Source organism: Pantherophis guttatus, chromosome 3 (genome assembly GCF_059756535.1).
Source record: "Pantherophis guttatus breed Tessera chromosome 3, ASM5975653v1, whole genome shotgun sequence".
In the NCBI taxonomy this organism is placed as follows: Eukaryota; Metazoa; Chordata; class Lepidosauria; order Squamata; family Colubridae; genus Pantherophis; species Pantherophis guttatus.
In genome coordinates, this window is record NC_142065.1 from 180707794 (window position 1) to 180723838 (window position 16045).

At 38.0% G+C, this 16045-nt stretch overlaps 1 protein-coding gene across 3 annotated transcripts in view; it reads right to left on the reverse strand.

The window, feature by feature from the left end:
* JPH1 (junctophilin 1) overlaps positions 1-16045 on the reverse strand; it is an 88528-nt gene that overhangs the window by 31333 nt on the left and 41150 nt on the right. For all 3 annotated transcript variants that reach the window (XM_034429988.3, XM_034429987.3, XM_034429986.3), the window contains exons 3-4: positions 11633-11751; positions 4270-4904 (exon numbers count right to left, since the gene is read on the reverse strand). In XM_034429988.3, coding sequence (XP_034285879.2) covers positions 4270-4904; positions 11633-11751 — 754 coding nt within the window. The remainder of the gene's footprint in view (positions 1-4269; positions 4905-11632; positions 11752-16045) is intronic.

The window sequence follows — 16045 nt, forward strand, 5'->3', positions numbered from 1 at the left end:
CCCTACTGATGTACCCCTAACATGATCAGAAGCATTCTTTATGCACTTATCAGTAAATATTTTAGACAACTATAAAGGCTTTACAGATACTTTTATCAGTCATTGCTCATTACTGAACCATTTGCTAAGCATTTCATTTACTTTTCATTATTTACTGTTCTTTCTATATTCATTAATCAGTTTTCCATTCCACATATGCACATAATTTTCAATATCATGTGGGTTCTTTAAATCAACAAACATATTTTTATTACATTAATAAATTTCTCAATGATCTCCATTAGTAATAGAAATAAGGAGTTAGCCTTCAAAAGATCTCTTCTAGTGATACTGTGGGCTGGAAGGATTAGTTGCAATGGTCTAACTCAATGATGGCTAACCTTTTTGCCATTGCGTGCCAGGAGGGGGGCGGGGTTCGTGCATGCACGTGCCCACACCCATAATTCTATGCGCCCCACTCCCACGCATGTGTGTGCGACCCTTCCTCCTGGCACGTGATGGCCCTGTAGGCCCGTTTTTCTTTCTCACCTGGCTCCAGATCCTCTCTATGAGTCTAGGGATGGCGAAAACAGCCTTCCCCACCCCCTCAAAGGCCTGAAATGGCCTGTTTCCCAACTTCCGGTTGGACAGAAAGTGACTTTTTTGCTGTCCCCAGCCTCCAGAGCCTCTCTAGGAGTCTCTAGAGCTGTGATGGCAAATCTATGGCACGCGTGCCACAGGTGGCACGCGGAGCCATATCGGTGGGCACGCGAGCTCAGCTCCGCCGTGCATGCACATGCCGGCCAGCTGATTTTTGGGCCTTTTGGGCCCACCGGAAGTCAGGAAAAAGGCCGTTCCTGGACTCTGGAGGGCCTCCAGGAGGCTGGGGAAGGCCATTTTTGCCCTCCCCAGCCTCCTAGAAAGGCTCTGGAGCCTGGGAAGAGCGAAAAATGGGCCTACCTTGCCATTGCATGCCAAAAGTGGGGGGAGCGTGGGTGGGGTCGCACATGTGCAGGGTGCATAGAATTATGGGTGTGGGCATGCGCGCGAGCGACACCACCACCCCACGCACTTCCCCCACTTTTGGCACGCGATGGCAAAAAGATTAGCCATCACCGCTCTAGAGGCTGGGGACAGCAATAAACATCACTTCCTGTCCAACTGGAAGTTGGGAAACGGGCCGTTTCTGACCTCCGGATGGCGTCCGAGGGGGTGGGGAAGGCTGTTTTCACCCTCCCTAGACTCATAGAGAGGATCTGGAGCCAGATGAGAAAGAAAAACAGGCCTCCCCCCTGCCCCTCCAGAGGCAGGAAACAGCCTGTTTCCCTGCTTCTGGTAGGCCCAGAAGGAGCTGAGCTCGCATGCCCACTGATATGGTTACATGTGCCACCTGTGGCACGTGTGTCATAGGTTAGCCATCACGGGTCTAACTTATTAGACAGTTCTCTTCATTCAAGCCTAGTTACTGGTAATTTTATTTACAGAGGGGGGTGGGAGAAAAGGAGGGAAGGAGGCGAGAGATAGAGAGAGAGGGAGGAGGAAGAGAGAGAAAGAAAGTTCTTCATATTTTATAAATATTGCAGCTCATTGGATTTTATCTTCAGTGGGTAGGATTTTTTGCCATTCTTTCTGCTGAGGATAGACTTTTTTTTACTGAAGTGGTCTAGGAAGAGGTAGGACGAAGATAATTGCTTTCTTCCTACAGCTGAAATGGTCTTCAAAAAAACAAAATGCAAACAGCCTTGTAAAAAAACTCTGCATCAACGAGATACTGAGTGGATACGAATTGTTGAAAATAATGTAATTGGTGTTCGTGTGACAGATATGCCCATTATGCACTAAATACTGAAATTCTCCTTTGCTTGAAATAAGCAAAGCTATAACACTTTTTTTAAAAAAAAAAAAATTTGATTTATATGCTGCCCTTCTCCGGAGACTCAGGGCGGCTTACAATACGTTAAGCAATAGCCTTCATACTTTTGTATATTTATACAAAGTCAGCTTATTGCCCCCACAAACTGGGTCCTCATTTCACCTACCTTAGAAAGGATGGAAGGCTGAGTCAACCTTGAGCCTTGGAGAGATTCGAACCAGCAGTAAATTGCAGGCAGCTGTGTTAATAACAGGGTGCTTAGACCACTGTACTATCAAGGCTCTTATGGTCTTTTAATTTTTCAAAAAGGAGGCAAGCAAGCAAACACAAATATACAGCTCTCTGGATTATCTATATAGCAAATCATATAAATCTCTTTGACAGCTAGATCAAAATACTTGGGTTTTTTTTCCCACTTTTCTTAGTAAAATCATTACATTCAGGTTGCCAACACAAACGTACATACAATAATTCAATTATTCTACTAAAGTGGTATCTTGTATTTAGAAAAGCTTATTTATGACACATGTGCATAAATATGATTTTCACAATGCTGTTCAAGTCTGAGAATAACCTTTGGTAAAATATGCATATGTATGTATGTTTCTCTCTCTCTCTGTCTCTCTCCCCCCCCTTTATCTTTATTAGCATGGCTAATAACTCCTAAGCTCATTAAACAACATGTATATTTTAACTATTACAGGTAGTTCTTGACTAATGTCTGGGGCCAGAAAATTCATCATTAAGGGGTGCAGTTGTTAAATGAGGCATCATGTGACCACATTTGATTTTACAACCCGTAATTGTGATTTGTGACCTTTCCTGTTGATTTTCCCATTGATGTTGCTCACAAATAGTGATTACGTTATCCTGGGATGCTACAACCAAGGTAAATGTGAACTGGTGTCCCAGTGTCCAGATGATGGTCATATGACCGTGGAAACACTGCAACAATTGTAAATACGAAGATCAGTCATAAGTAACTTTTTTCAGCACTATTATAACTTTAAATAGTTGCTAGTTGAATGGTTGTAAGTTGAAGACCACCTCTGTAAAGGTATTTTATACCTTTAAAAATTCAAAACACTGAAGCACTTCATTATGTTCCCCATTGTGTACCTACTTATTATCTTGTAATCCCTTTTTCTCCAATCTCTCTTTTCTGCAAGGAGGAAATGGGAAAGCAAAACATTTCTAGCCCTAAAATATTCATAGGTTTCCTTTCATGCACTGTTATATCTGAAATCTGTTCACAGATTTTTTTAAATAATATTCAAGTCTGAGAACTGTGAAACCCATTCCAAAGCCCTTTTTTTCCTGGTAGTTCTTTATGGTTATTTATACCATAGTTTTCCTGAAATATCTAAACTTTGCCACTTTCAATTCCCTCCTCTTAGAATACTTTGATATTTAATTGAATCCATTTTCCATCTACACAATAGTTCCTCTGCCATTTGCTATCACAAACCACAAAAGAATAATAAAGCTACCTTCAAGTTTAATGGCTGGCAAGGTATTCTTTTGTCAAATGCTTCATCGATTTTTCTTCAAATATATTTTGTTTGACTGAGCCCAAACAGTTCATTTTTTAAATCAATCAAAATACTTTATTCCCAAACATTTCACATTTACTAAGGCTTTATTTCCCTTGTTTTAGTTAGTGAACTTTGTGATTATGTTTCTGGTAAGATTTTCTTTTTACAACCCTGACAGTATAGACGAGTAAGCAGCTAACCTTGAAGAAGGAATGCAATAATGGTTAAATGAAGATTAATTTAGCCCAGGAAGGGAAGATGGAGCAAGAAAGAAACTCAAGGCTGCACTGATTCTCTTTGGTGCAGAGAGAAATTCTGTCAGGGCAGAATGGACTAGAGTAACTCCAGCCTGTTTGAAGACCTCCAAGTAAGGAGATGTCACTTTAATTCTTAGCTCATGCAGCAACTTTTTCCACTGACTGATATTTCACATAATCAGGAATTTCATGATACATAGCCTGAAATTTTAATATTCCTTGAAGTTTTAACTCACTGGTTCTGCCCACTTCCTTTTCTATATAACAACCCTACAAATATTTGAAGGCTACAAATATCTCCTATCATGGCCAATTCACTGCAGCCAACTCAATGCAGGACAACTCAACAAATACAAAAGTTCAACAGAACCGTGGCCAATAATAATAAAATAAAGTCAATCCAAAAATGCAAGAGTTACAATAAAATAGATGAAAATGTGGTCACCAATAATAAAAGTGACTGAATTAATCAATTAATACAGCACTGAATTATCCCGTGGTGAGTTATCCCGTGGTAAATTGGCCGTGGTAATTGTCCTGTGACAAGTTGGCTGTGGCGACTTTTGCTTATAGACTCAACATTCTTTAACCATTCCTTACAGTGTTTTCAATCTACCATACCTACCAAACTGATTTCGTTTTCCATTGAAGAGAAATCATTAGCTGGATTCTTTGGTGCAAAGGATTCCGATTTCTTTAATGATTCTTTGGCATCTAATTGATTTCCAGCTCTGGTGGGGCTTGGCTTCTGAATTGATGCTGCTGGTTTAACTGCTGAAGATGATGGGTTGCTATGGTCCTCGTCTTCCCCAATCTCATATGGATATAGTGTTGGATTAGTTTTCACATAATACCCATGGTAATGATCGTGCAACTCCCCATTCTCTTTGCTTTTGGGATTGTTGCGAGGTGACAACTTTTGGTGGTGTTTGGCCATCATTTCCTCTTTCACAGCAGGTGCTTTAGAAATAACAGGTTTGTGGACTACTGGTACAATGTTTTCACTTATTAAATTCTTTTTTTCTTGAATGAGTCTGTCTTCTGGGGTGGAATTCTGTTTCCTTCCTTGTTCTGCAGGAGAAGGCTTGGCAGAGGAGGCTGAGCTATGCTTATGGCTTTCTTCTGGACTCCCAGGAGGTGTAGTGCCCTTTCGATAGAAATGAGGAGATTCTTTTGGTGTAGGAGGATTTTCCTGAGCTTTTTCTTCTGGTTTTTCCTTAATTTCTCCTTCCTGAAATCGCTGCTTAATATAATCAGGACCTGAAATTAAAAACAAACCAACAATAACTTGAGAAGTACTCAATTACTGAAGCAATAAGAAGGAAATCTATTGGATTTCTTACTGGAAATCCTCTTTTTGGCCACGTCACAAAAGATACACATAATGCCCACAATAAAGATGCAAAAATCCATAATAGGAATAATATCCTAGTAATATTTTGAAATTGTTATTTTTAGTTTCTGTTTTGTAATTGCAAATTATTTTCCTTAAGAATGAAAGATTTTCACATTTTCTTATTATTGTAAGAAAAGAGAAATTTGCTTATAAGTATTTTTATATTTGTGCTTTTCTTTCAATAAAGACTGCTACTGATAGTGAAATACACTACTAAACTTATTGGTTTCCTGACCTGGGTCAGTAAAGTATATAGTATTTAGAATTTTATATCACAACTTGTATTTCTGAACTTACATTATCCATGTGACATATGGATGGATATGTGAGTAAATTACATTCACTCTGTGAGGAGATGGATGCTTTCTAAATAGGGTAAAAAATAAATAATTCACACTGATACTATTTAACAAGTCCATATATGTCAATTATTATATCAGAAATAGAAGTTAACTTTAAAAATAGTTAACTGTGAACAATAACAATTGTAACATTATCAGTGGAAATTTAAGTTTTCCACTATTTGAAACATGTAACTTCTGCAAGGCAATGCAGACTGCAAGATTATTTTTCCAAAGCAGCTTCCAGAATGAAATCTCACTTATACCATTACTATTTCTTTTAATTCCTTTCACCTTCTCTCTATCTTTTCAGTACCGCAATTGCCAATATCCAATGCAGACATATGCAAAGAAGGGACTATCACTTTGCTTCTCCATGACGTTCTGCTTTTCCATACACACCTAAAATAGCATTAGCACTTTTGCACTTGTATCACATTTCAATTACATGGGCTGAACCTGCAGTGTTTGGCAGTTAACTTTCATGGGTGCAGGATCAGGTTTCTCATCTAATGTGCTGACTCCTATCACCTCTAAATTAGTTTCACAGCATTAATTTTGATTAATTTAAGCTTCTTGCTTTCACCCAATTGCTATTTATTTGTATTTTTCTTTTTGTTTATTAAAAGCATTAACATTCCCAGTCTCTCCTACCTTTGTATAATAAAAGCAATATAGGTGGTATTATTTTGGTACTAACAATCTGTCTCTGCGGTTTTTAGAAGTTTTGTGAATTTCACTGGCATTTAATCAAAATTCACTTCTAATTAAACCCTATGCTTTGCATTTCTGCAATGGCATGTGTGAGTGCGTGTATGGGCACATTCACACACACCCAGATTAGCTAAACAGCATTCCTTTATTTTACAGTTTGTGTCTTTATTGAAAACTTAGTGTTGTGCTATTTATTCAGTTTATGTGTCATAATCTGCATACCCGCTATGCACTGCAAAAAAACCGCCCCAGCTATAAACTAATTTTGTCCTATAAGTGGCTAATTTAAAACTGGACAAAAATTTGTTCTAAAAATATAGAGATACTGTGTAGCAGAGGTGGGTTTCAGCAGGTTCTGATCAGTTCTGGAGAACCAGTAGTGAAAATTTTGAGTAGTTTGGAGAACCGGTAGTAAAAATTCTGACCGGCCCCGCACCCATCTATTTTCTGCCTCCCAAGTCCCAGCTGATCGGGAGGAGATGGGGATTTTGCAGTATCCTTCCCCTGGAGTGGGGTGGAAATGGAGATTTTACAGTATCCTTCCCCTGCCATGCCCACCAAGCCATGCCACGCCCACCAAGCCACACCCACAGAACCGGTAGTAAAAATATTTGAATTCCACCACTGCTGTGTAGCACTATGATACACAAATATAGGTGGTAAAAAATGTCCAGCATTCATACATCTCCCTGTTCCTGAATCTATTAGTATCAATACAACAGCAGGTTTTAAAAAGTGCAGTATTATTATATTCTGCCAAATACAATGTTTCCAGGTGTTCTTCAGATATGCTGAAATGCCAGTCCCAGAGAAACCATCAGTATAGCCTATAAAATCTAACACTGTCCTGGAAGACCCTAAGGAGAAAAAAAATGCACACAATATGTGGCAGAAGACGGAAGAAATGCTGAAAAGAGCTGAGACTTCTCCCAGGCCTCAGGCTAAGATGTGGGTTGAGCTGAGAGGCTGGTTAGATCCAGTGGTGAAATCCAATTTTTTTTTACTACCGGCTCTGTGGGCGTGGCTTGGTAGGCATGGCAGGAGAAGAATATTGCAAAATCTCCATTCTCACCCCACTCCAGGGGAAGGATACTGCAAAATCCCCATTTCCTCCCCACTCCAGGGGACAGATACTGCAAAATCTCCATTCCCTCCCTACTCCTGGGGGAAGGATACTGCAAAATCCCCATTCCCTCCCCACTCCTGGGGGAAGGATATTGCAAAATCTCCATTTCCACCTCACTCTGGGGCCAGCCAGAGATGGTATTTGCGGGTTCTCCAAACTGCTCAAAATTTCCGCTACCAGTTCTCCAGAACCTGTCAGAACCTGCTGGATTTATCTATCAAATTCCATTTAAAGGGCTCTTAAGGGACTATATTTTCTTTTCTGGTTTGGTTTTAATTTGGATATTATTTTATATTCCATTTATTTTTGCGATCGTCAGAAATAAAGTTTTATTTAAAAAAGATACAAACCTTTGAAATTCATTAAAATGCAGCATAAGATAGAAGAGTTTAAAAGGCTAGCTGTTAGTTAATTGTTAGAAATTATTGGATTGAATCCAACTAAGTCATTCTGTTGATGGAATTGCCCCTTCTCCTACATTTAAAGTCTGTTCTGGAGAACTAGCAGATCAGGTGCATTATAGGATTCTTTCCTAATTATATGGTCTAAAATGTATACTTTTAAGATAGGTTATTGGTAATCTTCCAATGTCAATGAAATTATGGCTGACAGATCATCTTCAATTATGCATCAGCTGGCTAGATTTGGACATGGATTTAGCTAGCTACTCTTCCAGAGCACCTTTGCTTTGTCTACCTATTGGGTAACTTGGCAGGTGGCTAAACCTCATTTTTAAGCAGTCACCTGTGCTTGCGTAGGTATGCCCTGCCCCACCACATATTAAGGAGAGTGATTAGTGATAGTTTTTCCCACTGGGTGGTGATGCTGACTGAAAGAGAAAAATGAACTTGGGAAAATCCATCTGATCTTAAATTGTTATGCAATACACCTGTAAGGAGAGAAACTCTTACAAATACCTTTTCTGTACTGTAGCAGATTAGAGCCTGACCGTTGGACCATACAACTCATACAATGGTATCTTTTTTGTTGACTCAGGCTGGAAAAGCACACATTAACATGGCCATATAGGAGTGCTTTGACCTAGCATGTTTTTAAAAGTTAGGGTTATGAACATTTTGAGACTAAATTTATTTGAAACTTAAACCAAACGGGCTTTAAAGAATGGTTCCCTCTTTTGTTGTCCCTGTTGAACTACAGAACATTTGGGGAGTTGTGCTGGCTGAAAATCCAATGTTTATAAGTTATTTCTGTCGAGCCTAAGGTAGATCTGCTCTCACAACATCGTACAAGGACAGTTAGTTGGCCAAAATGGTAACAAAATACCTGAGTCATATTGAATAAAGTAAAATAAATAAAAGTATATGCATTTATAAAAAGGTAGGTTGTTACTTTTTAAAACACAAGATAGAGAATAATTTATAATAATTATAATATAATTAATACCCGTGTTTCTCCAAAAAGAAGGTTGGGTCTTATTTTCTTTTGACCCCTGAAAAAACGGCTAGGCCTTCTTTTTGGAGGGTTCTAATTATTGACTCACCTCACGGCAGTGGCACCAACAGCTCCGCCCAGCAGGAGCCCGCTGCTGGCCCACTTCTTCCGGAAAGCCCTCTGCAGCCAATAATAGAGCTCCGGATTGATCCAGAGCTCTGTTATCGGCTGCAGATGCCTTCCAGCAGGCATCTGAAGGTGAAACGATGGCCAGGGCGATGCTTTCAACTGGCAGCAAGCAGCTGCAGAAGAAGCGGCCGCAGAAGAAGGCAAGGCAGGTGTCAGGGTGTGCGAGGCCTGGTAAGTAGGGCAGCTCCACGCCCCCCCCCAATCCCCACCCTAGCTTATTTTTTACCCATGTGCCTCACCCCACACCCTGCACCCTGGGGTGGGCGGGGTCTTAATTAGGACTAATTTTGTGGGTGGGTCTTAATTTGATCGTATGTGCTCAAAAACGTGATAGGGCTTCTTTTCAAGGTGGGTCGTCTTTTTGGAGAAATATGGTAGTAATAATAACAACATAATTGTGAGCTTATAATTTATAATAGTTATTAATTATAATAATTGTGACTGTCTCACAGTAACTGTGAGATGGACCTTGGAATCCTAGTGGACAATCACTTAAATATGAGCTATCAGTCTGCGGCAGCAGCCAAAAAAGCTAACACAATCCTTGGTTATATAAAAAGACGCATAGAATCAAAATCACATGAAGTATTAGTATGCTTTATAAATCCTTAGTAAGACCACACCTGGAACACTGCATCCAGTTTTGGTCAGCACATTACAAAAAAGATCCTGAGACTTTGGAAAAAGTGCAAAGAAGAGCATCTAAGGTGATTAAGAGTCTGGAGACAAAAACATATGAAGAACAGTTTTGGGTATGGCCAATCTAGAGAAAAGAACTAGGGGTGACATGATAGCAGTATTCCAGTATTTGAGGGGCTGCCACAAAGAAGAGGGGTCAATTTATTTCCAAAGCACCCAAAAGGCAAGAAACAATAGATGGAAACTAATCAAGGAGAGAAGCAACCTGGAATTAAGGAGAAACTTCCAATAGTGAGGACAATTAACCAATGGAACAGCTTGCCTTCAGAAGTTGTACTGTAGGTGTAGGTTGTAGGTCATCACTGGCGATTTTTAAGAAAAGACTGGAAGCCACCTATCTGAAATGGTGTAAGATCTCCCGCTTGAGCAGGGGTTGGACTAGAAGACCTCCAAGATGCCTTCTAGCTCTATTCCGATTGATTGATTGGCCATCTGATTTGGTTGTTTGCTTGCAGACATTCCATTATATGTACTCCTCAACTTATAACTGTCATTGGGACCAGAATTTCTGTTGCTAAGTAAGGTAGTTCATAAGCGATTTGCGCCCAGTTTAATTATCTTTTATGTTGTTAAGTGAGTCAGTACAGTTGTTAAGTGAATCATGCAGTTATGTGATTCTGGCTTCCCCATTGACTTTGTTTGTCAGAAGCCAGCTGGGAAGGTCACAAATGGCGATTACATGATTCCAGGATGTTGTGACCATCATAAATATATTCCAGTTGCCAAATGTCTGAATTTTGATCCTGTTGCAATGGTCGTAAGTGCAATAATAATAATAAGTCACTCTTTCAGTTCCATTGTAACTTTTAATGGTCACTAAACAAATGGTTATCAGTTGAGGACTACCTAGCCCTAACTTTTGGACCTATGTTATCCAGTCAAGTAATGAAATATCTGAAAGTACAGAGCACAGTAAGGACTCCACAGTTCAACTCCGAGCTATATATATTCTCTTAAATTTGAATTTATTACCATTTATAGACAAAATGTACATGCACATAACTGTAATCAAAAATACGTTATATTTGCTCATTTCAGTTACACATTTTTTTCTGTTATAGCACATTCAGCTGAAATTCTCAGGATATTTTGTAAAAATATATATCACAAAACAAACAGTAAAAGACGAAAATGGCAAGAAGTAAATATGGTTTTATCTGTGAAGGGTTTCCTCAAAGTAACTAATGTGAGACAAAGCTCACAATTTCAGCCTTAACAAAGGATGCACTATATTTGACTCAAAAGGTAACTGAATCCTGCACTTAAATTAAAAATAAACAAATAAAAAGTCTTAAAACTAAACTGTATTTTACAAAGACCATCAATCTTGCAGTGGATACAACAGTTGTTCCTAACCTGATGTTCCCTACTCATCCTGGATGGATGGGAATTAGCAGGACAGCTCAGAAAGGCCTCAGATTGGAGAAAACTGATGCCCAGACTCCAGTCCAAAGGTAGACCAGTGCTGCATTAAAGAGGGGAAGAATGACTCAGAATGCAGAATTGAGGACAGTTGTGTCTCCTCTTACCAGAATTTTTTTTCTCCAGACAGATCTAGGCTTTATAGCTCCCTTTTTTGATTTTTAGTTGTGTAGATTTAGCCTGTGATTGGCCATTAAATGTCAGAAATCTTGCTTTAAGTTCTTTTCCATTAGAATAGTGTACAATTATATTTTCCTACAATATTGACTTTCAGGACATTTTAGCCCAAGAAGAGGATGTTGCTTAGCTACAGTTAGGAAATGTAGGGAACTGCCAGGATTCAGAAAAGGAACTACCAGATCTTATTAACATACGATGTGCTCTGAAAGCTGCTGGTTGTAGGGGTGAGTGGTTGCAAACAACTGAAACGTATTCGAAAATCCCCGTCTTTCTCTGAGCTGATTGATTGGTGGCAAGGATTATATTGACACAGGGATGGCTAGTGCATTAGCAATATACTAAAGTGTATTGCTAATGCAATATAGTATTTTCTCTCACAAATAACTTGTAAAGGCACAAAAGATAAAAAAGTTACCATAACTTTCTGTAATAAAAAGACGACATTATCTCAAAGCTATTTATTCATGAATTTTTAAAAGCAATATAATGCATTGTATTATGTAAATAAAGCAAAGATTCCTTCTGTCACCTGGTTGATAGAAACCCGGAGATAGTTCTCTGGCAACTGCTCTAGCAACATCACATTCCTGACGAGCAGACTGAGAGGCTTGTTCTGCAGCATCTGCTTTAGCTCTTGCATGTGCAGTTCTGTAGGGGACATAGAAATGTTCTTGAGCATAAGTGTTCTGGTACAGGAACAATCCCTACTTCTGGAAAAAAGATTATACATGTATATTTAGGCATCCTATAAGGGCTGCTGGTGTTAAATAATTTTGAAATTCTTGCACAACGTACCTCAGCACATTTCTTTCTATTTTCGGTAACAGAATATACAGTTAAATACAGTTAAAACAATCTGATGTTTGAATAATTTTGACATAAGTAAATTGAATATTGTAAAGATAGGGTACCTATGACCCTCCAGTTATAGTTGAATGACAACTTTCTGGCTCAAATAATCAATAATGAGGAGAGTGCTGGGAAATCTACTTTAGCAATATTTGGAAGATCACAGGCTCCAGATGTTTGGAGTTTTTAGTTCTGGGGAAAAAAAAGTTAGGGGGAAATGACAAAGTTTAGAAATCTGTTCTGGTATGCAGTTAGTACAGCATTTCTTTTCTGCTGATACATAACAATCGAAGTGGTCAGATTCAGGCAGACAAAAGTACATCTTCAGAGAACCATTTACTACCACCCAAACTCAGCCTCCTATCTCCTAAAGCTTTCAACAACCATGAAGAACTAAGCTTCAAAACAGCAGAGAACTTTGCCCACTTTTTCAGGACTGAGATTCAAATTCATTCTTGAAAACTGCAAGAGGTGGCCCACATTATCTTGCTAGTCCTGCTCAACTGATGTCCAACTGTGAGCCATTTTATTGCCTAGATGTCCTGCAAATTCTTCACATGGCCCAAAAAATGTCTTCTGGTCCATTTCTATATAGCAGTTAAAATAAAACTAACAAGTAAGGATCTTCAAGTCCCTTTTTCTGGAAAAAGATTTACAGTATATTAAATAATAGTGTATTAAATATCAAACCCAGAAAATTAAAAAATAGCATTTTGCAGATTAAAAATTTACAGCAATATTGTTCTTACAACATTAGGGGTAATGTTAAGCTTTCATTGAGGACTGGTTTCCTGCAGAGGGGGGGACCTTTTAAAGTAACCACGTCTGCATTGATGCCAAGCAGCAATTCATAGGCTACAACATGAGAGTGGGTGTTCTTCTGAAGACTGTAGATCCCTGCCTTTGAGTTGATGTAACTGGAAACTTTGTCACGGTAACTTGTCTTAAGATGTTCAGGGCTTTGTATACTAATTAATTCCTATATATCGAATTGGGTTTGGTAAGAGACTGTCAGCCAGACATATCTTTTAGATGAATAATTCTTTGTAAACTATGGTATACTTGTTAGTGTCTCAGTTATTGTACTGTGTACCAACTGTAACTTCTGGACGTGTCTCAACTAAGCCTTACCCCAATAATAATTACAGTAATCCAATCTTGAAGTTCCCAATGCATGGATGAATGAATCATCATGATCTAGCATCTTCTGTCTACATAGAAGTAGACAGCAGATGCTCAACCATAGGTGTCACCTGGGCTCAATTGACAGTTAATGTCTAGAGCAATGCAATCCCAGCTTTTCTGCCTGATCAAATTCATTTTAGATTAATAATCCTTATCCAGTCCACCAGAGCACTCAAAACCATGCACAGCCTTCTAGAATGCCTATATTAGAAAAAGAATAGTATGATATATCTTTCAGAAATTCTCTAGTAACCTCACTAGTTTTTATAGATATGAAATTCCATCGGAGACAATGCATTTTCTTGGTCTGTCTCACATTACAATTGTTAGGCACTGGCCTATAATCTTCCAATTCTAATCTTTGGAAATAGCTCTATCTGAAGTTAAGAGCGGAATCACTACATAAAAGTGCTACAAATATTCAAAATCTCTGGAGCCAAACCAGGAAAATACTGTGGTAAAAGTTTTAGAGATGACCTTAAGGAAACTAAGAAGAGACAGCAGCTATAATTGCCTATATCAATAAACATATAGTAGTTCCAGTAAAGCTTGTGGAACTGATTCCCTGGTATGGCCTATCTCAAAGCACTGACAATGATACTAAAAGCTGCTGTGAGATCAAACAGGAGCAACAGACTAAACTATTTCTGTCCCTTTCCCAGCATAGGTCACACATTATCACAATCAAACAACCCGATTAATATATTTTGCATAAGTCTTCTGTACTTAAAAGAAACTCAGCTTGATTCATGTGATATAAGCATGATATAGAAGTTATATCTAGTAATAGTGCTGAAGATGAATAAAATTAACTTTTTTACTAGGGATGTATTTAAATGAAAGAATAAAGCAAGGTAGTAGAACAGGAGTGTCAAACTTGCGTTGTCACAGTGGCATCGCATGATGTATCAGGACTTTCCCCCCCTTCTCTATACCAGGTGTGGGCGTGGTCAGCGCGTGACATATCCAGCCTGTGGGCCGCGAGTTTGACAGCCCTGTAGTAGAGGGATTGCCAACATTTTCAGCTACTTTGACAGTATGTTGGATGCATATATGGATCTTGTGGATCAAAGGATTTATTTATTTGCAAACTTGTTGCCAGAGTGGTACAGCTCAATGGAAAACAAAGAAGTCAAATATTGAGGATCTTTCAGCACCACACAGGAATCTCTACTTCCATATAAAAAATAATAAAAAGTTACATTAAAAAAAAGGAATCTCTACTTCCGGAAAACAAAAAACCATGAAGTTCACTGATTTATCTAATTAATATGAATACTATCAGCTGCATTGATTTCTAAAGGCAAACCATAAATTAAGTAAGGTTTATTGTTATTTTAAGAAAAAACCAGGGTAATATAAAATCTATTGAGACAATACAATCCTTTTATCAAAATATTTTACATAAAATATTAAAAGACTAGTGACCAAATTAATCTTTGCTGTAAGTACTTGCATGTCTGTTTAAAAAAGAAATGAAGCAAAACAGCTAGCACACAAAAAAGATGAATGACTTTCAGAAACTTATTCAACCTTGTAACGATTACTATTATCTCAGTCATTCTGATATTCTTTATTGCTTAAACATGAGCAATTAAGACAAGAAGTATACTGATGTGGGAGTAATAACTGTCAGAAATAAAATGTGAAGATAGGAGCAGGTAATATCACAGGAAAATAATAGATAAAGTGTGTGTGTTTTACAGCACAATTTACCACAGAGCACATCCATGCATGTGGATGTGTAAAAAACATGTAAAAATAATTAGGTTTCACCAGGGTTACCCAGTGTTATTAGAAAAACTCCTACACATTAATCTATTTCCATTCATGCACGGTAACACAAGGCTTATTCCAGTTTTTTAAATATACAGCTCTAGTTTCTAGGAATTACTGTATGCCACAATTTCTTCAATTACTTCATCTGGAATTTTCTTTTCTGCTATTCTTTTTATTCTGTTTTAATCAGATTAGATTAAGAAATAAACCCCAGCCTTTAATAAGGCATTAATAAATAGAAAATAATAATACTGCCTAAATTTTCTGATTTGAAAGCAACTTGGATTAAGCCTGATAGAAAACCTCCAAGGAACAGATTGGTAAATAAATAATGATGATGATGAGAAAGACAGGCAGCAAGAGGAAGATGAGGAAGTTGAGAAATTATTCTTCTACTCCCATATTGCTATCAAGACTGACTTAAAGGAGACTTTGTCTTAATGCTACATTTGCAAGTTAACATGCAGAGACAGATAAATCCTCCTAACTAGAAAATTCCAAAATCTGCATACAGCACAACAAAATGCCTTCGCTTTTTTATACTGACAAGAACACCTTTAACTTCCACCTAGACATTTCATTTTCTTCTTTGATAAATTCAGGTAAATGTTAATCTTGAAAAACATTCATCATAATTATCATAATTGCCAGTTAATTTATATTTTTTCCTTATACAAATTCCATAATATGAATTTAAACTGAAATAGTTTTAAATGTTTCACAAACAATTTACAAGCAGTTTCTATTAAATATTTTACATAATATATTACATAGCCCTCCATTTTAAGCTCGATCTGTACATACGCACATCTGTGCCTCCCAAAAGATTCTACTTGCTTAGCATACAAATATGCATTGTATGTGCATTCATGCATCCTCCACCTCTACCCTTTTGGCAACCCTGAATTACGTACCATGTTTCCTTGAAAATAAGACTGGACCTTATATTAATTTTTGCTCCAAAAGATGCATTAGGGCTTATTTTCTGGTCAGGTCTTATTTTTGGGGAAATACAGTAATAAATGCACCCATCTGGCTGACAATGTTAACTGGGGTTTATTTTGAGGGTGGAGCTTATATTACGAACATCCTGAAAAATCATGCTAGGACTTATTTTCCGGTTGGGTCT